Here is a 26,754-nt window from a genome sequence, read left to right on the forward strand (position 1 = left end):
TTCTGCTCTCAACCCCCCTGATGCTTGGCGGGCAGCGGGACTTTGTACATCCCGCCCGTGCATCGGCTTACCCTCTGGCACTCTAGGTTCAGGGAGCACCTTCTGTGGCCATCCCTGCGGCGGGAGATCACGCGCGCGCAAGTTCAGCCGATTTACATGCACAAGCATGCACATGGAGCCAAGAGGGGCGTGTCCGTGATGCTTTGGCGTGCACATAGTACATGTGCAGTAAGGGGCGGAGATGGCGCAGCATTTGAAGAGTTTTCCTGGTAGTGTGAGCTTCTGTCAGAAGCTGGATGGGACACAGAGCAGCTGGGTGAGTGAGTCACTGTGAGTGGATGTTTACAGGCACTGACCGGTTCTGTTATTTTGGGATAACTGCTGTGTGTGTGATAAGCTGTTACAGCTTGGCACAAGCTTTGAATACACTAAAGTAAGTACCTCAAGTTTTCTTGTTTGGAGTAATGTCCTCCTGGAAAAGGGAGTGGGGGGGGCACAGGGGGAAGGGGCACAAGTGTGCCGCTGTCAGGATTAGAGGATCCTAACTGTGCATCTACTGTGTTAAACTCCCCTGAGAGGCCAGAGGCGACTGGCCAATCTGAGCCATTACGATTATCAGGCTTAGTAGCCACATCTAGTGCTTCTGTCTCAGCCTACGCCACGAAGGACGATTTGGCATCAGCTTCAGCTGGCCTTGAGGGAAAAAGGCAGAGAAATCAACGTCTGGGGAGTCAGGGTCTGGGGAGCCATTCTCGGCCTCTCAGTCCCAGATTAATTCAGTCTCTCACTGAAATGGTCCGGTCTGGATTTAAATTACCTCCCTTAGAGATTTCTGAAGTCTTTTTCCTCATTAGACTCGTTACGCCCTCCTCAAAATTCTCAGGCTTTTCCCTTACATCCGCTTTTAGAACAGATAGTATATGGCCTACAGTGGATGCTGCTATTTCTTCTGTAAACAGAAATTTAACCTGTCCTGTAGAGAATGCCCATGTTTTTAAAGATCCAGCTGATAATAAATTGTAATCTTTACTAAAAGCTTCCTTTGCTATTGCAGGATCTGCAATACAACTGGCAGTGCAGCTATAGGAGTTTGTCAGTCTTTAAAAGACCGTATTAAACAGGTTTCCAGGAGTGTTACTTCCCAGGGAGTCTGCTGAAGATTTAGCAGATTTACCTCAGGCTTTGTGTTTTCCAGTAGATGCTCTTAAGGGCTCCATACAGCAAATGTCACGGTTTGCTCTTCTGTCAGTTCATATGCGCAGAATCCTGTGGCTAAAAAGTTGGTCTGCGGAATTACCGTGTAAAAAATTTGCTAGCTGGCTTTCCCTTTCATGTGGAGTGCCTATTTGGGGACGGGGGGGGGGGGGGGGGTGCGCTTCTACTAGTCAAGGAGAAAGTAAACGTCCTTCTTTTAAGGTGGTAACACTCAGATTCCCAGTATTTCTAATCCCAGGTAGTTTTGACGGCATTAGCCATCTGGATCTAGAGTCAAGCCTTTAGGTCAAGGGCAGAAGAAACCCTGGGCTCAGAGGCCTACCAAGCCTAGCTCTAAATTTACCTTTTGAAGGAACGCCCCCACTCAGTCGGGTGGGGGGGACTGCTGCTACAGTTCTCGGAGGCCTATGTGGAAATGATTCAGGACAACTGGGTTATTTCCACAGTCTTGTACAAACTATAATTTCGGGTGTTTCCTCATCTTCAGTTTGTAAGGTCAAAAATACCTGCAAAACCTCTAAGAAGATCCTTATTTTTGGTTCTGGATCATCTGAGGTCTCAAGCAGTGATTACAGAAGTTCCGGACGAAAAATTCAGGGGTTTGTACTCAAACCTTTTTGTAGTCCCCAAGCCAAACGGAGATGTGAGACCTATTCTGGATCTGAAAGCTTTGAACCAGTTCCTAAACATTTGAACATTCCGAATGGAGTAAATTCGCTCAGTCATGGCCTCTCTGCAAGGAAGAGAAATTCTAGCATCCATAGAAATCACCTTAGCTCATGTATTGGCTATTTTAAGGTCTCAAGGGATAGCAGTGGTAGGATAGCTGGATGATCTATTACTTGTAGACCGGTTGGCTTCTACTCTAAGCCAGAATGTGTTACGGGTAGTTCAGTTCTTAGAACATCTGGGTTGGATTTTGAATTTGGCAAATTCAGCGTTGCAGCAGGTTCCGAGTCTAGAGTATCTGGGTTTCCTTGTGGACACAGTACAGGAAAAGGTGTTTTTTGCCGCCAAGAAAGGTCGTAGCTCTAAAGGATCTGGTTCGGATCCTAAGAAGGGAAAAAGTATCCTTCTGTACGTCCTTGTAGGAGGTTTATAGAGAAGATGGTGTCCTCATTCGAAGCAGTTCCTTATGCCCAATTCCATGCCAGACCTTTACAGAACAACATTCTGTCAGCCTGGAGCAAAAAAATTCAGGCCCTAGATTGTCGGATGTCTCTAGTACCGAGGGTACATCAGAGTCTAGGTTGGTGGTTGATAGCCAGGAATTTGGAGAGCAGGAAATCCTTTCTTCCAGTAGTCTAGAAGGTAGTGACTACAGATGTCAGTCTCTCCAGCTAGGCAGCAGTTATGGAGGAAGCCACTGTTCAAGGGCATTGGTCCTGGTTAGAAAGGAGCTTGCTCATCAATATCCTGGAAATCTGAGCGATTTGTCGGGCATTAAGGTACTGGACTCCCAGACTTCAGGGTTGACCTGTCAGGGTACAATCCAACAATGATACGGCTGTGACCTATCTCAACCATCAGGGCAGATCCAAGAGTTAGTCAGCTCAGAAGGAGGTGGGTCACATCCTATCCTGGGTGGAGAAATTTGTACATGCCTGTCGGCGGTTTTCGTTCCAGGAATCGAGAACTGGCAGGCAGACTTTGAGTCGCCAGCAGATGTTTCCAGGGGAATGGTCCTTACGTCCCGAGATCTTTGTATTAATTTGTCAACGCTGGGGGGTCCTGGATGTAGATCTGTTGGCATCCAGGTTCAACGACAAGTTGGACAAACTTGTGTCCAGGACCAGGGATCCGTTCGCAGTCGGAGTGGTTGCCTTGGTGACTCCCTGGGATCAGTTCTCCCTGATCTATGCCTTTCCCCCAGTTCAGCTGATGCCACAACTTCTGCGCAGGATTCAGGAAGAAGGGAAACCAGTTCTCTCAGGGTCCGATATTCCACGCTGCTTTACAATCTCTAAATGTGACCGTTTGGCTATTGAAGCCTGGATTTTGAGAGAGCTGGGAATATCTGGTCCTGCAGTCTCTACCGTGATAAACGCTAGGAAACCAGTCTCTAGGAGCATTTATTAGAGTCTGGAAGTCTTCAATTTCTTGGTGTGAGGCCAGGAAGTGGCATCCCCATAAGTGTATAATCTGGAGAATTCTAGCCTTCTTGCAAGTAGGGGTAGATATGAAGCTAGCCTTAGGCACTATTAAAGGTCAAATTTCAGCCTTGCCAGTCTTTTTTCAAAGACCAATTGCTTTGCATTCCTTGGTCCGAGCCTTTTATACAAGGGTTGCTGCATATGCTTTTGCCAGTTAGGCCACTGTTGTGTCCTTGGGATTTAAATTTGGTCCTGGCGGTTCTACAGCAAAAGCCTTTTGAGCCCATTCAGCATATTCCTCTGGTTCTTTTGACCAGAAAGTTTGTTTTTTTGGTTGCAGTAACTTCAGCTAGAAGAGTATCAAAGTTAGCGGCTCTTTCTTGTAATGAGCCATTTTTGATCTTATTTCAAGATGGGGTGATTCTACGTCCACATCCAGGGTTTTTGCCCTAGCTGGTGTCCGCTTTTCATTTGAATCAGGACATTATACGACATTATACTGCCTTCCTTTTTTTACAAATCCTCAAACCGCAGAGGAAAAGTTGTTACATTCTCTCGATGTAGTATGTGCATTTAAGGTCTATTTGAAGATGTCAGCTCAGATTCGGAAGACCTATTCTTTTGTTCATGCTGCCAGAAGGGCCCACGAAAAGGGCAGGCAGCATCTAGGTCTACAGTTTATCAGTGGATACGTCAGGTCATTATCCAGGGGTATTGTTTAACCACTTTACCCCCGCTCACTTTGCTGCTACTGCAGCAAAGTGGCTCGTTCCCGTCCAGCGACCTAGACCTACGTCGCTGGACTCCGCCCCTTGTGGGCGGCGCGCGCGCGCTGCCGGAGGCTCGCTCCCGCTGTTTTCAGTCACAGCGGGAGTCTGGCCAGGGGAGGAGCAGCGGCGATCGCCGCTGCTCTTACCCGATCGTCGGGGATCGAGTCTGGAGATCCGCCCGCTGTGTGTAAACACAGCGGGCGGATCTCTGAAGTGACAGGCAGGGTCAGATTGCAGGGTTCAGCATAGCTGAACCCTGGATCTGTCCTTGTGTCACTCTGTCACCTCCCCCCCCCCCCCCACACGTCAGTAAGCACCAGGCATACATTAACCCCTCCCTCTCCAATAAAATTAACCCCTTCCCTGCCAGTGTCATTTTTACAGTAACAGTGCATATATACAGTGGGTACGGAAAGGATTCAGACCCCCTTAACTTTTTCACTCTTTGTTTTATTGCAGCCATTTGCTAAAATCATTTAAGTTCATCCTTCTTCCTCATGAATGTACACATAGCACCCCATACTGACAGAAAAACACAGAATTGTTGACATTGTTGCAGATTTATTAAAAAAGAAAAACTTAAATATCACATGGTCCTAAGTATTCAGACCCTTTGCTGTGACACTCATATTTAACTCAGGTGCTTTCAATTTCTTCTGATCATCCTTGAGATGGTTCTACACCTTCATTTGAGTCCAGCTGTGTTTGATTATACTGATTGGACTTGATTAGGAAAGCCACACACCTGTCTATATAAGACCTTCCAGATCACAATGCATGTCAGAGCAAATGAGAATCATGAGGTCAAAGGAACTGCCTGAAGAGCTCAGAGACAGAATTGTGGCAAGGCACAGATCTGGCCAAGGTTACAAAAAGATTTCTGCTGCACTTAAGGTTCCTAAGAGCACAGTGGCCTCCATAATCCTCAAATGGAAGACGTTTGGGACGACCAGAACCCTTCCTAGAGCTGGCCGTCCGGCCAAACTGAGCTATCGGGGGAGAAGAGCCTTGGTGAGAGAGGTAAAGAAGAACCCAAAGATCACTGTGGCTGAGCTCCAGAGATGCAGTCAGGAGATGGGAGAAAGTTGTAGAAAGTCAACCATCACTGCAGCCCTCCACCAGTCGGGGCTTTATGGCAGAGTGGCCCGATGGAAGCCTCTCCTCAGTGTAAGACACATGAAAGCCCGCATGGAGTTTGCTAAAAAACACCTGAAGGACTCCAAGATGGTGAGAAATAAGATTCTCTGGTCTGATGAGACCAAAATAGAACTTTTTGGCCTTAATTCTAAGCTGTATGTGTGGAGAAAACCAGGCACTGCTCATCACCTGTCCTATACAGTCCCAACAGTGAAGCATGGTGGTGGCAGCATCATGCTGTGGGGGTGTTTTTCAGCTGCAGGGACAGGACGACTGGTTGCAATCGAGGGAAAGATGAATGCGGCCAAGTACAGGGATATCCTGGACAAAAACCTTCTCCAGAGTGCTCTGGACCTCAGACTGGGCCGAAGGTTTACCTTCCAACAAGACAATGACCCTAAGCACACAGCTAAAATAACAAAGGAGTGGCTTCACAACAACTCCGTGACTGTTCTTGAATGGCCCAGCCAGAGCCCTGACTTAAACCCAATTGAGCATCTCTGGAGAGACCTAAAAATGGCTGTCCACCAACGTTTACCATCCAACCTGACAGAACTGGAGAGGATCTGCAAGGAGGAATGGCAGAGGATCCCCAAATCCAGGTGTGAAAGACTTGTTGCATCTTTCCCAAAAAGACTCCTGGCTGTATTAGATCAAAAGGGGGCTTCTACTAAATACTGAGCAAAGGGTCTGAATACTTAGGACCATGTGATATTTCACTTTTTTAATAAATCTGCAACAATGTCAACAATTCTGTGTTTTTCTGTCAGTATGGGGTGCTATGTGTACATTCATGAGGAAGAAGAATGAACTTAAATGATTTTAGCAAATGGCTGCAATATAACAAAGAGTGAAAAATTTAAGGGGGTCTGAATACTTTCCGTACCCACTGTATAGCACTGATTACTGCAGTAATGTCACTGGTACCCCCAAAAGTGTCAAAAATGTCAGTCAAGGGTCCGATCTGTCCGCCGCAATGTCGCAGTCCCGCAAAACGAATCGCAGATCGCCGCCATTACTCGTTAAAAAAAAAAAACACCAAAAATGACAGAAATCTTTCCCTTAGTTAGTAAATGCAATAACTTTTGCGCAAACCAATAAAAATACGCTTATTGTGATTTTTTTTTACCAAAAATATGTAGCAAAAACAAATTGGCCAAAAATTAAAAAAATTTTGATTTTTACATTTTTTTGGGGGGGAATTTCATATAAAAAAATGTGAAAAATATTATTTTTTCAAAATAAACGCTATTTTTTTGTTTATAGCACAAAAAGTAAAAATCGCACAGGTGATCAAATACCACCAAAAGAAAGCTCTGTTTGTGAGGAAAAAAGGACGTAAATTTCATTTGGGTACAGCGTCGCACGACCGCGCAATTGTCAGTTAAAGTCGCACAGCGCCGAATCGCAAAAAGTGGCCTGAACGGAAGACAGCTAAATCCTCCGGTGGTAAAGTGGTTAAAGGGGAAGGTGCCACCTTTTCCGGTAAAGGCACTCTCTACCAGAAGAATAGGTACTTCTTGGGCAGTTCGCCATCAAGCTTCTATGGCTCAGATTTGCAGGGCCACTACTTTGTCTTCAGTACATATGTTCACTAGATTCTATCAGGTGGATGTTAGAACCTGGGAGGATTCTGCATTTGGCCGCAGTGTGCTGCAGACAGCTATGTAGATCTTTTCGGTCTGATGGCAGTTTTTTTCATATTTAGTGTCCCCCCCTTCCCCTGAAGTGCATTGCTTTTCGGACGTCCCAGATAGTAATGGCTATTATGGCTGCTCTGTGTCCCGTGATGTACGATAAAGAAAATTAGATTTTTCCTACAGCTTACCTGGAAAATCCTTTTCTTGGAGTACATCACGGAACACCGAGATCCCTCCCCTCTTGTCTGGGATGTTTATTGCTTGCTACAAAACTGGACACTGGCAACCAAAAAGATAGGACGTCCCCCTCTATATAACCCCTCCCATACATTCACCTATAAGTGGCGTAAAACCCAGATAGTAATTATTATGGTGCTCTGTGTCCCCTGATGTACTCAAAAATTGGATTTTTCCTACAGATTACCTGTAAAATCTTTTTCTTGATCTACTTTCATTATCCACAGCTTAGTTGTAGGCACTTTCTGGATTTTAACACCAGGTTAAATTACAAAATTATCTGTTGTTTAACTTTAATATCAGTTGTTAAGGTGTAATTAATTGAATTCAACATGCAAATCTCTTCGTGTTGATTTTCTATAAATACTCATGTATTTTTTTTTTTTTTTTGTCAGGATGCATTTGCCGAACGACAGGCGAAATTAACAAAAATGGAAAATGTTCAAAACTGTGGCAAGAAGATGACTTGGACAGAAAATTTGTTTGGTGAGATAAAGGGGTATACAGTATAAAATAAGGACTTTCTTTTGACTAGTATATTTAGCACTCGTGCTTAACCACTTCAAAACCGGGCCAATTCTGACACTTTTCACATATATGTAAAAATCTAAAAAAAATGTTGCTAGAAAATGACTTGGAACCCTCAAATATTATATGGTTATTTATAAGCAGAGACCCTAGAGAAAAAAATTTGCAGTTTTCAAATGCAGTTTTTTTTTTTTTTTAAATAAACTTTAGTGAATTTTAATGTACAAAAACACAATATAATACCCAAAAATATAAAATACCTAAAATATAAAAGATTGTTACACCAAGTAATTTGATAACTAACCTGTCACGCTTTAAAATTGTGTATGCTTGTGGAACAGCGCCAAACTACGGTATTAAAACATCTCCATAGGTAACGCATTATAAGCCTTTACAGGTTGCCAGTTTAGAGTTACACAGAGAATCGGGTGCTAGAATTATAGCTCTCACTAGAACGTTTGTAGCGATACCTCACGTCTAAGGTGTGAACACAATTTATGCATGCAGGCGTGACCTACGTATGTGTTCGCCTTTGCATACGAGCAGTAGGGGATGAGGGCACTTTAAAGAAAAAAAAAATGATTTCTCTTACGTCCTCCGACAGTCGCCGCCATCTTCATATTCGTCACAATGGGGTATTAGACTTTGCTCCGTAGGAGTAGCTAGGCAACAGAATATGTCAATATTAAAGCTTTTAACATATCCCCACCCCAGGGGGTGGTCCCCTCAGTCTATACCCTCCTGCTTCCTGTTTCCTACTTCAGTTTCAATGTCTAGCTTGTCAGGAGTAGCTGGATGTCTCTATGCTGGGGCATTTTGTCTCCGCCTTTCTCTATTCTTTTTTGATTTTTGTTTGAGTTTTTTCTCTCTCTTTACTTAGCTGTTAATTTTGTCAGCATTAGTTAGTTCTTCTGATGAAGAGGATTCGTGCGGGCTGGGTCTCGGGCTGATCCCCCTGGTCGCAGGTTGTGGGTCAGTGGCTTCCCAGCCTGCCATCGAGCGTTCAGCCAGGTAACGCTCCTGGCACAATGAACGACCCATCCCTGTTCGGTGCAGGGATGCTATGGTGAGGTGGCTACCTCACTGGACGCTGTGCGGTTTCTTAACCCCAGTTTTTTTCTGCGTCCTGGATGCGACTCTCATTGTCACATATGCAGTGGCTTGTTCGCCTGTGCGGGTTCCCCACGCCATCTAGGAGGTAAGTGTATTTGTGTGGGGACCTGTCTGTTTGGGGGGTGTCAGTCTGGGACTGTGTAACCCTGCCTGTGTTCACACTGTTAAGTTCCCTATCTCTCTGGCTGCATGCTGTGGGCTGCAAGGAGGGGGGGCTGTGCTGCACTATCTGTGTCAGACTGTGAATGTGTGAAAGGCTGTGTGCTGTGGGGCATGATTATATCGTGTTTGGGGCACATTACAGCGACCGCTGCGGCGGTCCGCCATGTTTTGCTATAATGTGGTGTGTTTTTTTCACTTCACTGAGGTGGAGGAGGGCGTTTTCGGCGCCATTTTGGCTGCGCTCGCTCCGGCCGCATGTTAACACTGCAGGCGGCCATTTTCTTGTAGCCTTCCATAGGCTTTGATGGAGCGCCCTGAGTTGCATCATTCCTTTTCCCTGGGCGCACCGATCGAGGCAGCAGCAGTGGTCTATCCAGGTTTTTTATCCTCTCTATCCCTATATCCTTGCCTGAGTTGAGCTTTTATCCCTGTGGGGGTCTTCTTGTGCTAGTGTGTGAGTGCGGTGGGCTGCGCTCGCCGCGCTTGTTAAAGGGGCAGTTAACCCTTTATTCTCCAGCATATTGTTTGGGGGCAATGGATTCTTAGGGAAGCAAATCTCCTACCACTTGGTGGGAGGCCAAGGGACTGCTGTTTTCCCCCCCAGGGGGGGATTTGGCTGAGGTTGGGGCTAACCTTGCTGCTCAGGTGAAAATGCTTATGCCTACTCAATCCACAAAACGGCCCAGAGTTTTCAATTTCCTCTGGTTCAGAGGGTGATTGTGCTGGGGCTACTATGGCTGGGGTCTCCTTATCGGGGTCTCGTTCCTCCCTGGATCTTGTGGGGTCCGAGGTGGAGGCTGAGGTTAAAGGGGTTGATAATTCTCCCCCATGCTCGTCTGAAGAGCTTGCACTCATGGATGACTTGGTTGCTTCTTTTAAACATACTCTGCATTTGCAGGATGAACCATGTCCTCCTGCTGCCCTGGCAGCTTGGGGGACACAGAAAAGACGCCAGACATCGCAGGTCTTTCCCTGCACTGATGATTTTCAGCACGCTGTTAGAGAACAATGGCGCACTATACGCAAGCCTTTTGCTGTGCCAAGTATGTTCAGCTGCGTTATCCTTTCATGCCCGCTTCTGATGAGCGGTGGTGTGTACCGCCTCCGGTGGATCACGCGGTAGCGGTTTTGAATAAGTCCACTGCGATTCCTGCAGAAGATACCCCGGTGTTCCGGGATGCCACGGACGGGAGGCTGGAGTCTCTTGCCCGTCATACTTATTCTATTACGGGTTCTATGCGAAAAGCTCTATTTGCTTCTCTTCTGGCGGCCCAGGCTGTCGCGAGTTGGACGCAGGTGCTTAGACGCGTCCTGGTGGCTGATTCGGCCTCACCGGCGACATTGGATATGGTGGATCAAATCCTTCAGGGTGTCATGTATTTGTGTGATGCGGTCTTGGAAGTGTGGCGGTATTGTCTCGCCGCCTGGTTTGGTTGCAGTGTTGGTCTGTGGACCAATCTTCGCGCAAGACCTTAGCCAATCTGCCCTATGATGGATCTCGCCTTTTTGGAGAATCCTTGGATACACTGATAATGGGGATCACGGGTGGTAAGAGCACACTCTTGCCCCAATCCCACAAGGCTAAGGTTGCTCATGGTAAGAAGCATGCTTCTTTTAGGCCCTCTCAGGGGTCCTTTCGTGCCTTTGGGGCGCACTATAAGGGCAAGCCGTTCAAAGGTCAAGGCTCCCAAAAGAAGCCGTGGTCAGGTAAACAGAAGTCCAGCCAGTCCGGACCCGCTGCCCATAACAATGCGGCCTGCAGGGGCGCCCTCACCCAGTTCTGGGGTGGGGGGACGCTTGCTCGGTTTTCTTCAGCCCTGGCTGGCCCACGCGCGGGACCATTGGGTTCAGGAAATCGTTCGATCTGGCTACAAGATCGAGTTTTCTCTCTCGGCCGGAGAGCAGATTTTTTCCCTCAGGCGGTTCTGGTGCCTCATAGGGACAGATTTCGGGGGTTCTCTTCCAATCTGTTCACTGTGCCCAGGGAGGAGGGCAGGGTACGTCCAATTCTGGACTTACAGTTACCTTTTGGTCTCGCTTCGGCTCCACGGTTTTTCGCCAAGGTGCTTGCGCCGGTTTCTGGTTTTGTTGAGAGCCCAGGGCATCTCTGTCCTGAGGTATCTGGAAGATGTTCTGGTTCGGTCTGCGACAAGCCAGGGTCTGGAGGAGGACCTGTCCATCACGATGCTGACTCTACAGGAGTTTGGTTGGACGATAAATTTTCCAAAGTCGACGCTGTGTCCGTCGATTCGTCTTCCCTACCTGGGAATGATTCTGGACTCGGTCCAGGCGAAGATCTTCCTACCGGACGACAAACTCAGGACTCTTCAGGAAGAAGTCAGGTCCCTCCGTGTCTGGGATTGATGGTCTCGGCTTTCGAGGCGATTCCCTTCGCCCAGTTTCACACGCGGGGTCTCCAAGCGGAGATCCTGTCCAGGTGGGACGGGCGACCGCAATCTCTGGATCTCCAGATTTCGTTGGGCCATCGCACCAGAAGGGATCTTCTGTGGTGGCTCCAGTCCCCGGCGGTGTCGGGGGGCAAGTCTTTTCGTCCTCTCTCATGGACGGTGGTCACCACGGATGCCAGCCTGTCGGGCTGGGGTGGTGTTCTGGGCGTTCTGTCCGCCCTGGGAACTTGGTCGGGGGAGGTCTCCTCCCTTCCGATCAACATTCTGGAATTGCGTGCGATGAATCTCTGCCTTCAACGTTGGCCGGACGGGCTGCAGGGCTGTCCGGTTCGGGTGCAGACGGACAATGCCACGGCGGTGGCTTACGTCAATCGCCAAGGGGGCACCAAGAGAGCCCGAGCGGCTCGGGAAGTGGCCGACATTCTGTCTTGGGCCGAGACACACGTCCCGGCGATATCGGCGGTTCACATTCCGGGGGTGGAGAACTGGCAGGCGGATTATCTGAAGCCGCCAGTCCCTGGACCAGGGGGAATGGTCCTTCCACCCGGATGTCTTCCAGATGTGGTGCGCGAAGTGGGGTCTTCCGGAGGTAGACCTGTTCGCGTCTCGTCTGAACAGCAAGGTGAAAAGATTCGTGGCAAGGCCGCGCGATCCTCGGGCAGACGCGTCAGACGCGTTGGTGGCTCCGTGGCATCAGTACCGACTGATGTATGCGTTTTCACCGTTTTAATGGCTGTCCAGGTTCCTTCGCAGGTTGAACTCGGAACCAGAACACAGTGATTCTTGTGGCACCGGACTGGCCTCGCCGGTCCTGGTGCGCAGACCTCGTGCATTTGGCGGTCCGGTCTCAAGGGCTGATATTCCATCCTGCTTTACAGTCGCTGGCTTTGACGGCCTGGCTGTTGAAACCGAGGTCCTGAGGGATAGGGGTCTCTCCCCTGAGGTCATTCACACTTTGATCGACGCGAGGAAATTTTCCTCGGGGAAGGTCTATTACCGTACTTGGAAGGCCTATTTTGCCTGTTGTGAGTCCAGGGGGTTTTCACCTCGCCCGTACTCGGTGTCTAGGGTGTTGTCCTTCCTTCGAAAGGGTGTTGCCAGCGTTTGGCGCTGGCTACGATCAAGGGTCAGGTGTCTGCGATGGCCGTTCTCTTTCAACGTCCTATGGCATCTAACTCCTTGGTTGGCACTTTTGTTCAGGGGCATCTGGTTCCTCCTAGGAGGGTGCCTCTGCCTCCTTGGGACTGGAATCTTGTTCTGTCCGTGTTTCAACATGGTCCTTTTGAACGGATCAGGTAAATCTCGTTGTCTATGTTGTCCAAGAAGGTCACCTTTTTTGGTGGCGATCACTTCGGCTCGCAGAGTGTCGGAGCTGGCAGCTTGTCCTGCAAATGTCCGTATCTGGTCACTCACTTGGTTAAGGTGGTCTTGCGACCTAACCCTTCTTTTTTTCCGAAGAGGGTTTCGGAATTTCACCTCAATGAGGACATTGTCTTGCCTTCGCCTTGCGCGAAGTCTAAACATCCGATGGAGGTGGAGTTGCACTCCTTGGATGTTGTTCGGGCGATTAGGTTTTACCTAAAATCGTCTGAATCTTTTCGCAAGTCGGATTCTTGTTTGTCCTTCCGGGGGTCCTCGGAAGGGCGTAGCGGCGTCGGCTTCTGCCGTCGCCAATTGGTTCAGACAGGCCATTGAACAGGCCTATGCTTTGCAGGGAAAAGTTTCCCCTATGCCTGTGAAGGCGCACTCTACCAGATCTCTGAGTACGTCTTGGGCCTGTCGTCATGGGGCTTCTGTGGCCCGGGTGTGTAAGGCGGTGACTTGGTCGACCGTGCACACCTTCACTCTATTCTACGGAGTGGATGTTCAAGCATCGGCAGATGCTTCCTTTGGCCGCAAGGTTCTTAGTGCGGCGGTTCCTTAGGGTCCCTTGTTTTGGACCTTTGGGCTGTTTGGGATTTCTTTTTATCCCTGGGTTATTTGTTTTTTTCCTGGGTTATTGCTCCCATTGAGCAAGTTTTTTCTCATGTTGCCCAGCTGGTTTCCTTCCTTTGGTAAGGTTACTTTCTTTGATGTGGAGACTGCGTTGCCTTTAGGCGCGGCTGCGTTTCCCACCCCTCATGTTTGCACTGCTTTGGGACGTCCCCATTGTGACGAATATGAAGATGGCGGCGACTGTCGGAGGACGTAAGAGAAAACGGAATTTTTGTAAAATCTTACCTGTAAAATTCCTTTCTCTGAGTCCTCCGACAGTCGCCGCCCCCGCCCCTCTTTTGGGGTTTAGGTACTCTACTGCTATTCCACTGAAACTGAAGTAGGAAACAGGAAGCAGGAGGGTATAGACTGAGGGGACCACCCCCTGGGGTGGGGATATGTTAAAAGCTTTAATATTGACATATTCTGTTGCCTAGCTACTCCTACGGAGCAAAGTCTAATACCCCATTGTGACGAATATGAAGATGGCGGCGACTGTCGGAGGACTCAGAGAAAGGAATTTTACAGGTAAGATTTTACAAAAATTCAGTTTTTCTCATTAATTGACAGACACCGCTCCTTATCTTCATGACTCATAGGGTTATGCTCCTCCTTCTAGGAATAGGCACTAGGCAGGAAAAAAATGAAACCACGCCTATGTGGGCTATCCCTGCAGGCATAAACCCCTCAGACTCTGCTATCATCAATTAGTTTGTTCTGCCTAGTGTTAGGAATAGGACCTAGCTCCCTACTGGGACTTCGGTCTTAGCTGTAACAGGGAAAGTTTTTTGTGGTTTTTTTTTTTTCTAGCTAGTTAGTTCCTGAGGGCCAAGATCCAGAGGAACTACAAGCAACAGCCGGCTGCGGTTTCGCAATGGATAATCTAGATCCTTAAGGTCTCACAGCCTGGCCAGCGAGCCTAAGCAGGTTATAGTCCAGAACTAGGCCTCGCCACGTCAGTGTCCTGATGGATGGGACGAGCCTGCGAATGGACAGTCTCGCTGGGAAGCATCAACCTGTAATTCCCTGAGTCGCAGCTTCCCCTTGGCTGACAGCACCCCCATCCCTGGTGGGAGGTGATCTGTTTCGGACTGGCACCTACCCGGTATGGTGAGTAAAATTGTCCCCCCAAACACCCTTGACGGTCGCAGGGCGGGCATGGGCCCCTCCCTGGAATGGTCGGACCATAGGGGCTCCCTCTGTTCCCTGGCACCCTGGAGGACTAATCTGGTGTACCCCTTGGCATTCCCCCACACCTGGCAGGTTTTACCGGGGGGGGGGGGGAGCAGTAATAATGCGGCCATTATGGTGCTTTTTAAGATGGATGTATTGTCCTCATGGGTGGGTCCCTGGCTAGGGACCTATAGATGCCTATTGTTCTGTGACCCCTTTGGGGGGGTCCTGGAGACCGAATGGCTCGCCGTGAGCGGTCCTTTTCTTGAGGTCCGTGGGATAGACAGGCAATGCAGCATGGCTTATAATAATAGAGGCGGAGCCTCTTCCTCTTCCTGTGCAGACAGTGTTAGTTTTGTTTTTACACTAATCAGGCTGGCTGCTTCTCTGTGGTCTCGTAACATTCCTGGGTCTCCCTCTGGGTTTTTTCCTCTTCTGCTCTGCTATTGCATAATAATCAGGGGTTGGGAATCCGCAGTAATATCGGTGGAACCACGTTTTTCGCAGTATTAGAGGTGAGTGCGAATTTATGTGCAATTCCCCTCTATCGGCAGGGTCGGTATCGGCTGATTTATACATTTTCCCCATTGAAACTCCTGCCAAGGCTTCTATGCAGGATAAAGGTGGAAAACATTCTGTTGGCTCCAGACTGACCTCGCCGGTCTTGGTACGCATACCTGATAAAGGCTGGTCGCCTACACCCCTTGGAGACTTCCTCCATGGAAGATCTGCTGTCTCAAGGTCCGATCTTCCATCCTGCTTTACAGTCGCTGGCTTTAACGGCATGGCTGTTGGAAGTCAGGTGTTGGGAGATAGGGGTCTTTCTGACTGTGATTCCTACACTCTTGAAGGCTAGGAAGTCAACTTCCAGGAAGATCTACCATTGTACGTGGAAATCGTTCTTTTCATGGTGTGAATCGCTGAAGGTTCACCCTCGCTTGTTTTCGATCTATAGGGTTTTGACTTTTTTGCAGAAAGGGTTGAACAGCTGTTGACTTTGGGTACTATCAAAGGCCAAGTTTCGGTTTTGGCTATATATTTTCAACTCCCGTTAGCCACGCATGTCCTAATCTGGACTTTTATCCAGGAAGTGCGCCATATGGCTCCTCTGAGGCTATCCCCGTTACTTCCGTGGGATCTAAATCTGGTGTTATCTGTTCTTCAAAAGCCTCCTTTTGACAAAACTCGGGAGACTTTGCTGTTTTCTTTGCATAAGAAAGTTGCCTTCTTAGTGGGCGATCACTTCTGCCCGCAGAGTATCTGAATTGGCGGCATTGTCTTGCCACTCACCTTTTATCTGGTGGTACACAGAGATAAGGTGGTACTTTGACCTAATCAGTCGTTTCTTCCTAAGGTGGTCTCTGATATTCATCAGGATGGAGACCTTGTGTTGCCTTCACTTTGCCCTAAACCTCAGCATCCTAAGGAGTATGCCTTGCATTCTTTGGATGTGGTTCGGGTGATCAGGGTTTATTTAGAGACCACTGAGTCCTTTAGAAAATCAGATGCTCTTTTTTGTCCTTACTGATGGACTTTGTAAGGGACTGGCTGCGTCTGCTGTGACCATTTTCCAGATGGATCAGGCAGACGGTGGTACAGGCCTATTCACTGAGGGGTCAGGTTCCTCTTTTCCCAGTGAAGGCTCACTCTACGAGAGTGCTGAGTGCCTCTTGGGCTTTTCGCCATCAGGCGTCGGTGCTACAAGTTTGCATGGCGGCAACTTGGTCGTCTGTGCATACATTCACAAAGTTCTACAAGGTAGATGTGTTGGCATCCGCGGATGCTTCTTTTGGCTGCAAGGTTTTGCAAACTGCAGTTTGAAAAATAACTCTTTTTAGTTTCTCTCTGAGGGTTACATTTTCTCTGGGTGAGCTCCAGTTGTTCCTGGTTGAGCTCCATGTTACCTGGTTGGCTAAGTTTAGCCATTGGGGACTTGCGTTTTTGTTTCTGTATATATAAATAAGTCCCTGCGAGCAATTCAGATGAGCACTAATCAAATAATTGCTGCAAGAACTCCACTGTCTCTCAAGGAATGAATAAATAAAATGCTGCGCAATCAAACTGCTAAAAACCAATAAGCCATATGTACAGTAAAGTGCTATGGTGCCAAATCAAACGCCAACAGTTATAAAAAACAAGCGTGATTATAGTAGAAGTTATCACATAAATAATGAGATTGTAAAAATCTGTATAAAAAAATTATATAAAAAATGTTTTATTTAATTTTTGCTAATAAAAAGTGATTGATGTATAGATTATCACATAAATGTAAAATTGTAAAAATCCGTATAGGAAAATTATAAATTGTGCTAATACAAGTGAATATACTCCTATATGAATTAAACTTGCTATTAATATCCAGGACAGCTCATGTACCCATTACCACTGGTTCCCCGAATCTCAAAATACCCTGTAAAGTCTAGTGCACTTTAGCACCATTAGTGAGTAGCATTCTTTAATTTTAATAAACTGAAGATTTTTTAAAGGATGTAAGCACTATTGGAGATGTCTTTTTTTTCATACATCGTACTTACTGGATGTATACGGAGAAGTTATCCATAATAGGATCCCCACCTAGAGGGATTGAATAATCACCTTCAGCCTGAGAGAGGCAACAAGCGCATGAGACCCGAGTTTAATTGCTAGGTCACTGACGTTGAGGTGAGAACCCATCCACTGGGGGATGCATGGGTGATGGTGTCCCTTACCACGGAAGATTTGATTTGAAGCACATTGTCACTTTTTGGAGTGGATTTTTATGGACCGTTTCTTTTGGATATTCATAGCAAGTTTAATCCACATATGAGTATATTCACATGTATTAGCACAATTTATAATTTTCTTTATACGTTTTTTGTTTCTGCGTTGGTTTTCCCACCCCTCGTGATTATACTGCTTTGGGACATCCCTATGAGTCATGAATATAAGGAGCTGCGTGTGTCGAACGATAGAGAAAACTGGATTTTTTGTAAGAACTTACCATAAAATCCTTTTCTCTGAAGTTAATCGACAGACGCAGCACTGTTTGCAACTAAACTGTTTGATAGCAGAGTCTGAGGGGTTATGCCTGCAGGGACAGCCCCCATAGGCGTGGTTACATTTTTTTTCCTGCCTAGTGCCTATTCCTAGAAGGATGAGCATAACCATATGAGTCCTGAAGATAAGGAGCTGCGACTGTCGAACTTCAGAGAAAAGGATTTTACGGGAAGTTCTTACAAAAATCCAGTTATTTATTTTATTGAAAAAGAAAATTGACGCTGTATCTTTATTTTTCTTTTAATCTTTTATTGCTGTCAAAAGGGATGAAAAAAGTCCCCTGTGATAGCATGGACCATGACAGATCCTCTTTATTGAGACATCTGGGGTATATTAGACTCCAGATATCTCCTCTGCCCTCCAAAGCATCTGATGAAACCAAGATCGGTTTAACCAGTTGCTTGTTCAAGCCGGTAATGGCTTTTTCTTTATCGTACATCACAGGACACAGAGCAGCCATAATAATTACCATCTGGGTTATACGCCACCTATAGGTTAATGGACACTGGCAACTAAAAAGACAGGAAGTCCCCCTTTATATAACCCCTCCCATACAGGAAGTACCTCAGTTTTTTCGCCATTGTCTTAGAGGTGATGGTCATGGTTGGAAAAGTTCTCCATATTTTTAAGTTATGCGATGGTCCCAGGTGAAGATCCTTCAGGATCCAAGGGGCTTGGCAATCAGATCCATCCGAAAGTGGAAAGACTAAAATGGATGGTACCTGAGCTTCGGTAAAGACTGCGAGGTGTAGACTGTAATGCGAACACCTTGGGCACTGGACCCTGGGATCCGGACCCTTGGTAAAGACTGACTCCAAAGGCTATCTGGCAGGGTGCCCTACAGGTCCAAGGGAGTATCCCCTAGATTATAGGGGGACTCTGTCCTTGAAGGTCCACAAGTGACAGAACCCAACGTGATGGGTGAAGGTTGGATTCTAGCTATAAGCATAGTCCTGCGGTGGGATTGGTAAGTAAGGTTACCTTAAATGAGATGCACTGTTAGCTATATGATATTTAACAGATACCGGGTGCCATGGTTTGTCTCCACTAGAGGGCAGTGATTCAGCTGTGGTATGCATGCCTGGATTCCTCACACTGTTTGTTTGCAGCCATCCCTCCTGAAGCCGGGCGGGCAGGGGACTAAAATACCCCGCCCGCATATCTGCTTTTACCCTGCGCCTTCGGTGGCTGTTCCCTGCCGGGGTTATTTGGCTGCAGAGGCGAGCGTAGGATGGCACTATTTACGAGCGTGCACATGGAGCCGGGGGCATTTCCGTGATGCATCGAGTGTGCACGTGGTGAGCGGCGTGCTTGCCGCACAAGCGCAGTAAGGGGCGGAGATGGCGCAGCATTTGAGGAAGTGTTCCCGGCAGTATGGGCTTCTCTAAGGAGCTGGATGGGACACAGAACAACTGCGGCTGGGTGCGTGAGTCACTGTGGGTGGATGTATGCAGGCACTGACAGGTTCTGGTATTGTGGGGGTAATTGTGCTGTGTATTGTGATAGGTTGATTACAGCTTAAACAAGGATTGAGTTCACTAAAATATTACCTCAAAATTCTTGTCTGGAGCAATGTCCTCCTGGAAAAGGAGTGGGGGGGGGGAGGGCATAGCAGAAAGGGGCACAAGTGTGTTGACCTCCCCTGAGAGGTCAGAGGCAACTCTCCAATCTGAACTATTGCGGTTTTCAGGCATAATAGCTACATCTAGTGCTTCTGTCTCCGCCTATGTCACGAAGGATGATTTGGCGTCCGCTTTAGCCAGCCTTGAGGGAAAGATTGCTGGCATGATTGCTTCAGTATCACAAGGAGGGGGGAAACGTGATAGATCCCCCCCCTCACCTGAGCCTCCCTGATTTATTACAGGATTGGGCAGAGGATGTGGAAGTAGTAGCTGTGAATGATCTAGAACATGGGTGTCCAACCTTTTGGCTTCTCTGGACCACATTGAGTGTAGAGAAATTTTCTCGGGCCGCATATAAAATACATCTGTGATAACGCCCTGGAGGAGGGCGAAATGCGTCGACGCAATTTCCGGTCCTACGCTTGCTGTGACGTCATTTCCGGTAGCAGTGGAACGCACGCCGGGACCAAGGGAGCCCCGAGCACACTGCAATTTGAATGATCTCCAATACCCAACGAATGACATAACAAGCCTGCTTTCTCTTACCAAAATGTGAGTGATCCATTTATGTTCTTCTTAATAAACGTTTTAAAATCAGTATCACACTATTGTGAGCCTTTTCTTCCCCATATGGTCTCTTTATCCCGCTGAGCACATACATTGGAGGTCCATTTGCGTCCCTGGCCAGTCTAGAGAATATTGCCCGGATTCCTTACTGGACTAAGCTCGAGTGACCCTTACACAGTATTGTTTAGGGGTCCATACTGTCCGGTAAGTGGAACATCCTAGGGGAGAGGATATTCACCATTCTCACTTCACAGTGTCAGCATGATTTTGCACCGATTCCTCAGCACTTAAGCACCTTTATGAACTATCTTTCACTGGCTACTTGCTGAAGCACTTTGGGACTTATATGCAATGTTATGAGGAACTTTTTTTCACATTATATTTATTCTTATTTATTGATATTAATTGCACAGGGTGCATTGGACATTTGTTCTATTTATGTGAATTGATGTTGATATATAATTTAATATTTTTATGATAATCACAACCTTTTTGTGCAGTTTTTTTGCACTGTTGCATTGAGTGTAGAGAAATTTTCTCGGGCCGCATATAAAATATATACTATAGTTAAGGTATATAAGTAATAAAACGCCACCGCACCCTTCCCACGCTGCTGCACCCCCCCCCCCCCCCAGCACTAATTTAACACAACTAGCTACAGTTAGTTGGAAGCCGCTGTGGCCGTGCCCCCGATTCGACTTCCTTCCTCCCCAGCAGAAAAAAAAATTGTCAGGGGGCAGTGGGCCGCATTGCCTGCGTTTCTGGGCTGCATGCGGCCCCCGGGCTGCAGGTTGGGCATGCCTGATCTAGAAGAAGGTCAAGATGAGGATTCCACTTCCAGGGAGTCAGGGTCTGAGGAGCCGTTTTCGGCCTCACAATCTCAGATATTGTTAACTCCGTGTCTCACTGAAATTGTCCGGTCTGGATTTAAATTACCTCCCAGATTTCTGAAGTCTTTTTCTTCATTAGGCTCATTACGCCCTCCTAAGAACTCTCAGGCTTTTCCCTTACATCCGCTTTTAGAGTGGACCGTGTATGTTGATTGGGATCACCATGACAGGGTTTTTGTTCCTCCCAAAAGGATTTCCCTGTTGTATCCTATGAAGGAAAAATTCACAAAGAAGTTGAGTATGCCTACAGTTGATGCTGCTATTTCTTCTGTAAATAGAAATGTAACCTGTCCTGTAGACAACGCCCAGGTTTTTTAAAGATCCAGCGGATAAGAAGTTGGAATCTTTACTAAAAGCTTCTTTTGCTATTGCTGGGTCTGTGATACAACCGGCAGTGGCAGCTATAGGAGTTTGTCAGTCTTTAAAAGACCGTATTGGGGCGTGGTCTGAACATGGACGGCTGAGGTTGTGTTCTTCCCGAGCTCCGTGCCTGTCCGACCTTTACCCGGCCGACGATCGCTGCTGACGCCCGGGATGAGATCAGCGAGGCGAAGGAGGACAAGGGGTGCAGCTGGACTACCGAATACCCCCCGCCGGAACCCGGTTCGTGGAGATATTCAGAACTTTTTCTCACCCACACCGGCTCCCGCCGCCACCACAAACATGGCGGCCGCACACTCTCCCCCTCTGCAGGCTGCGAGTCCTCCCCCAGCATCGCCGGCTTCCCCCGCTCCATTGGAAGCCCTGTCGGACACTCCGGCTGCCTTTGGAGCCCCGGGACCCAGCCCTTCCCAACCGGCCGCTCGGGTGGGGGTGGACTCTGAACTCCGCGCTCTGTTGCGCGCCCTCCCCACAAAGGCCGACATCGAAGCGATCGTGGGCCGCCTGGAGGCGAAACACCATCAGGAGGTGATTGCGGTCCGGGCTGAGGTACAGACTGTGGCAGATCGGGTGTCGGCGGGGGAGACCACAATACAGGCCATGGATGGACGCCTGGCTTCGGTGGAGGCAGCTCTGCGGTCCCAGGAGGAGGTGACCATGGCCATGCAGATCCATATGGAGGATCTGGAGGACCGTAGCCGTCGGAACAATGTCCGGATTAAGGGGCTGCCTGAGGCCACAGGTGCTGATGACCTTCCAGCCACGGTCACCGCAATCTTTGCGCAACTACTGGGGGAGGCTTTACCCCCCCGCATGGACTTTGACCGTCTGCACAGAGCGCTGGGCCCGCGCTCCTCAGACCCGGACAGGCCGTGTGACGTATTGTGCTGCCTGCAAAGGTTTGCCCACCGTGAACTTATCATTCGGAAAGCATGGGATGTGGGCACCCTGGACTTTGATGGAGCGGCCCTCAAGCTGATGCCGGACCTTTCCAGGGCCACGCTATACCGGCAGGCCTTGCTGAGACCTCTGCTGGATTTAGCCCGCGGCAGCGGCGCCACCTACAGATGGGGATACCCGCTCTCTGTCACCTTCCGCAAGCCGAACTCTTCCTTCACTCTCCGCTCCCGGGCTGAGCTCCCTGCACTCTTCGCCTTTTTGGAATCGGACCCTATCCAGGTGCCCAACTGGCTCCTTCTACTACCCAGGCCGTCGGATCGCCGACCACCTTCCTCTGGGAACTTTCTGGGATCTCCCCGTCCTCAACGCTCCCGACGGAACTCCAGACCCAGGGCGACAGAAGCACACAGAGAACCCTGACTGTGTTTGCCCTCCGTCCCGTGCTCCCCTTAATGCCCCAAGGCGACCCACCGGCTGGCTGATCTGACCCCTGGTTCCTTCACTTGCCCTGCAGATGCCCACTTGACTCAGGTTTGCTTGTTGTCCGTGCCCCCCCCCCTCATGTCTGGGGTGTGCCCACCCGCGGGTGCAACTGCTTCGCTTGCCTGCATAGACTGTCCTTGCTGTTCCCCACTGCCTGGCAGCCACTCCGCCCGCAGCCCCCACTGTCCGCGGCGGGGAGATGCTGGGGCCTGGCCCCGACGAGACTGACATTGTGGACCGCTGTGCTGTCCCCACTTTGTGTACCCGCTGCCGTTCACAGTGTTGCTCACGGAGTCCCGGGGTGGATGTTGGGGGGGGGGGGGTCACCTGTGGGTTCACCGTGGGTTGTGTGGGGTGGGGGGGGACTGGGGAAGACTGTTGTGGAGATCTGCACTAGTTCTCATGGGGATCTGTTGCCGGGGATAATGTGTTTATATTATTACTGTTTACTACATTGTTCGCTCCTGCGATCCTCGCATGCCCCAGAGCGGGGGGGGTCCTCTGACCCCTGGTCATTTGTAGGCCACTTGGCGGAGATGCAGATAGCCACGGTTACACTGCCTGTTTTGTTATGTGCCTTTGATGCTGCTGTGGGTGCTGGACCTGCCCTGTGGGGCTCTCGGCCTACCCCCACCCCTTCCGAACGCACTGTTTTTTCCTTATTGTTATCTCTGACGTCTATCCTCCATGCGATGCTCACTGATAGGTCTATCTCTCTCCTGATGATACCCTGTATCCTTCGCCTCCTACTCTCTACTCTCCCTTCTATCCACATACACAGTGCTGGGTGAGTTGGACTCCCGGACTCGGGCTCCATTTTTCCCTTTTTGTACTTCCTGGTCTGTCCCTCTCCAACTCTCGACCCCCAGTAGGTTGACGCCTGGTGGGCTCTGTGCCTCCTGGCGCTCGTGCAGTAATTTCTGCTCTTTAGTTTTGCTACCTTTTCCGCTTCTCTTATTCTTCCCTTTTCTTGCATTCTCTCTTCCCATCCACTCCCGTTCTTCTCTGCTCCTAACTCTTGCCCTCCTTCCCCCTCCCCCCCCCCCTCTTGTTTGTGTGTATCCCCCGCTCCGTACGGGCCCATGGACGCCATACACATTGTTTCTTTGAACGCCAAGGGACTCAACGTCCCCGAGAAGTGGAAAGTCCTTCTCAATGAACTTCGCCGCAACAGGGCGGATGTGGCTTTCATTCAGGAAACCCACTTTCGGGACGATCGCCTTCCACTCCTTAAAAACCGTTTCTATCCCTTGCGTACCATGCCACTAATACTGTGGCGAAATCTAAGGGAGTTTCGATCCTTCTCTCTGCTAAGGCCCCCTGGCATTGTGAGGGAACGTTGGTGGACCCTGCGGGCCGTTATCTGTTTTTGAAGGGGACTCTGGGCCCGACTCGCCTCACCTTCGCATGCGTGTACGCTCCTAATGAGGGGCAAGCCTCCTTCATGGTGGGCATTTTGGAGAAATTGAACGCATTTCAGGAGGGACAGCTCATTCTAGGGGGCGACCTCAACCTGCCACTGGTGCCAGATGTGGATACCTCCTCGGGGACGTCCTCGATCCCCCACGGACACCGGAAGAGGTTCCTGCAAGCTCTCCATAGTGCACAACTGGTGGACGTCTGGAGGCTCCAGCATGGCGGGGAACGGGACTACTCGTTCTATTCCCCGCCCCATCAGACGTATTCTCGTATTTTTTGGTACCACACCGCCAACTCCACGCGGTACGATCCACCTCGATAGGATCCGCCACCTTTTCGGATCATGCACCCGTCTCCCTGACTGATGGATCGGAGATGGGGTCCAGGGTGTGGCGCTTGAGTGACTCGCTCCTCCAGAACGCAGAGGTACAAGCGGAGCTTACTGAGTTCTTTCGGGTACATGACCCGGATGACTGTGACACGGGCATGATATGGGAGGCACACAAGACGGTGATACGGGGACTTTTTATTAAGCACGGCTCCCGTCTTAAGAAGCAACGCCAGCAGCTGCTAGAGCAGCTGTTGGATGAGATCCATGCCCTGGAAACGAGGCACAAGTGATCCTTTTCGAGGGAATTGGAACTGATTGCACTCCGCCAAAAGGTCCAGGACATTCTCTTTATGAAAGCTAAGGCTGACTTACAGAGGGCTCGTCAGAAGTTCTATCTTTCTGGCGACAAGTGTGGTCGGCTGCTGGCGTCCTCCATTCGGGCGCAGAGGCTGGCTAACTACGTCCCGCACATTCAGTCCCCGACGGGACAGCGGGTTGCTCTCCCGCGGCAGATTGCTGCGACCTTTCGCGACGACTTCTTCTCCTTATACAATCTCCCTCCCTCAGTGTCCCCCGTGTCACACCTGGAGGATTATATAGCCTCAGCGCACCTACCTTCCCTCGCGGCGGAAGACTGTGAGTCGTTGGAATCCCCGATCTCACTGCTAGAGTTACAGGGCGCTCTAAGCTCCTGTAAGGCGGGTAAGGCCCCTGGGCCTGACGGTTTCACACTCCCCTACTTCACCACTTTTCTGCCCACCCTCGGCCCTCACTGGGTGAAATGGCTCAACCTTCTAGGATCTGGGGAATCTGCCTTCCCGAGGGACTCCCTTCGGGCGCACATATCCCTCATCCCGAAGGAGGGGAAGGACCCCTCTGCCTGCGCCAGTTATCGCCCGATTTCATTATTAAATGTGGACCTGAAAGTGTTCGCGAAAATCTTGGCGAACCAACTTGGACCTTATATGTCACGTCTGGTCCATTTGGACCAGGTCGGCTTTATCCCATCCAGGGAGGCTCGTGACAACACGACCAAGGTCCTCAACCTCATCCATGTCGCCCGGTCCACTAATACCCCTTGCGTTTTCCTGAACACAGATGCCGAAAAGGCCTTCGACCGGGTCAGCTGGAGGTTTATGACGTCCACCTTGCGTACTGTGGGCCTTGGTGCCACCATGTTGTCCTGGATTGGGCATCTCTACTCAAACCCGACCGCTCAGGTGAAGTGCAATCGAGTCCTCTCGGACTCCTTCTCGATCTCCAATGGCACTCACCAGGGCTGCCCTCTCTCCCCCCTTCGTTTCGCCCTCTCTCTGGAGCCTTTCCTGTGTAGGGTGAGAGCGAATTCAGACATCACCGGACTTACCGTTGGGGACTTTGAATGTAAGGTCTCTCCGTACGCAGACGACATGATGTTCTCTTTGACCAATCCTGTCGTCTCTGCGCCTAACCTTCTCAGGGAGTTGGCACTATACGGTACGCATGCTAACCTGAAAGTCAACTTCGGTAAATCGGAAGCGATGGGGGTCGCTATCCCCCCGACCTTGATGACCGCCATCTCCTCCTCACTGCCTTTCCGTTGGACCAGGGGGGCGCTCACATACTTGGGAACTCGCATAGCACCGAACATCTCGAAGCTTTACGAGCTCAACTTCGCCCCATTGCTCGTCACGGTCCGCCGCCTCCTCGAGACCTGGTCAACTGGCCTTCATTCCTGGTTCGGGAGGTGCAACCTGTTGAAGATGACGGTCCTCCCTAAGGTTTTGTACCTGCTCCAGGCTCTCCCGATTAAGCTTCCATCTGCCTTTTTTAAACAGCTGCACTCTCTCTTTGTGTGGTTCATCTGGGCCACGGGCGCCCCACGCTTGTCCCGGGCACTTTTGACGTTGCCCAAGCACTGTGGCGGCCTGGCCTTGCCGGATGTGCACAAGTATTTGGCTACTCACCTCGGTCGCCTTCTCGACTGGCGCAGGCACTCCGCATACAAGTTGTGGGTCGGTCTGGAATTGGCGCAATCTACGACGCCCCTAGGGGGCGCCCCCTGGTGTAAGGGGCACTGGCCACCAGCTCTGGTATCCCACCCTACGATTGGGGTTACCCTCTCGGTGTTGGCCCCAGTCCTCCTTAACCCTGCCATTTCTTCTGCCACTTCTCCGCTGTTTCCGATTTTGGGGAATCCGGCGTTCTCACCGAGCCTGATAGATCGGACTTTCCAACCGCTGGTGGCCCGTGATAGGAGAGTGGCGTCTCGCTTTATGTGCCCGGGTGGCTGGCCTTCTATAGCGGAGTTATCGGACCCGACGGGGCGCTTTGCCCTCACCTTTTGGCCGGCTGTGCAATTACACCACTTCCTCCTCTCCCTGCCAGAACCAGATCTCTTCAACAGGGAATTGACCCCTTTTGAGGTACTTTGTGAAGGTGAGGGAATGCTCCCGCACACGCTGTCTCAGGCTTATCACCTTCTGGTCTCCCCGCCGGAAGATTTCACCCCTCTTTTTATCTCCAAATGGGAGCAAGATCTCCAGATCTCCCTCTCACCGACGCAGAAGCTCAACATCTGCACCATAGCTCTAAAAACGCCGACCTGTACCAGACTGCAGGAGTCCAACTATAAGTTACTCACCAGGTGGTACAGGGTCCCTTCCCGTCTGAGCAAAATCTTCCCGGGGACCTCT

At 49.6% G+C, this 26,754-nt stretch overlaps 1 protein-coding gene across 4 annotated transcripts in view; it reads left to right on the forward strand.

Moving 5' to 3' along the window:
- CLCC1 (chloride channel CLIC like 1) overlaps positions 1 to 26,754 on the forward strand; it is a 154,663-nt gene that overhangs the window by 78,332 nt on the left and 49,577 nt on the right. For all 4 annotated transcript variants that reach the window (XM_082266010.1, XM_082266013.1, XM_082266012.1 and 1 more), the window contains one exon: positions 7,488 to 7,578. In XM_082266010.1, coding sequence (XP_082122136.1) covers positions 7,488 to 7,578 — 91 coding nt within the window. The remainder of the gene's footprint in view (positions 1 to 7,487; positions 7,579 to 26,754) is intronic.

Source organism: Pelophylax lessonae, assembly GCF_965119305.1.
Source record: "Pelophylax lessonae genome assembly, chromosome: 8".
Lineage (NCBI taxonomy): Eukaryota > Metazoa > Chordata > Amphibia > Anura > Ranidae > Pelophylax > Pelophylax lessonae.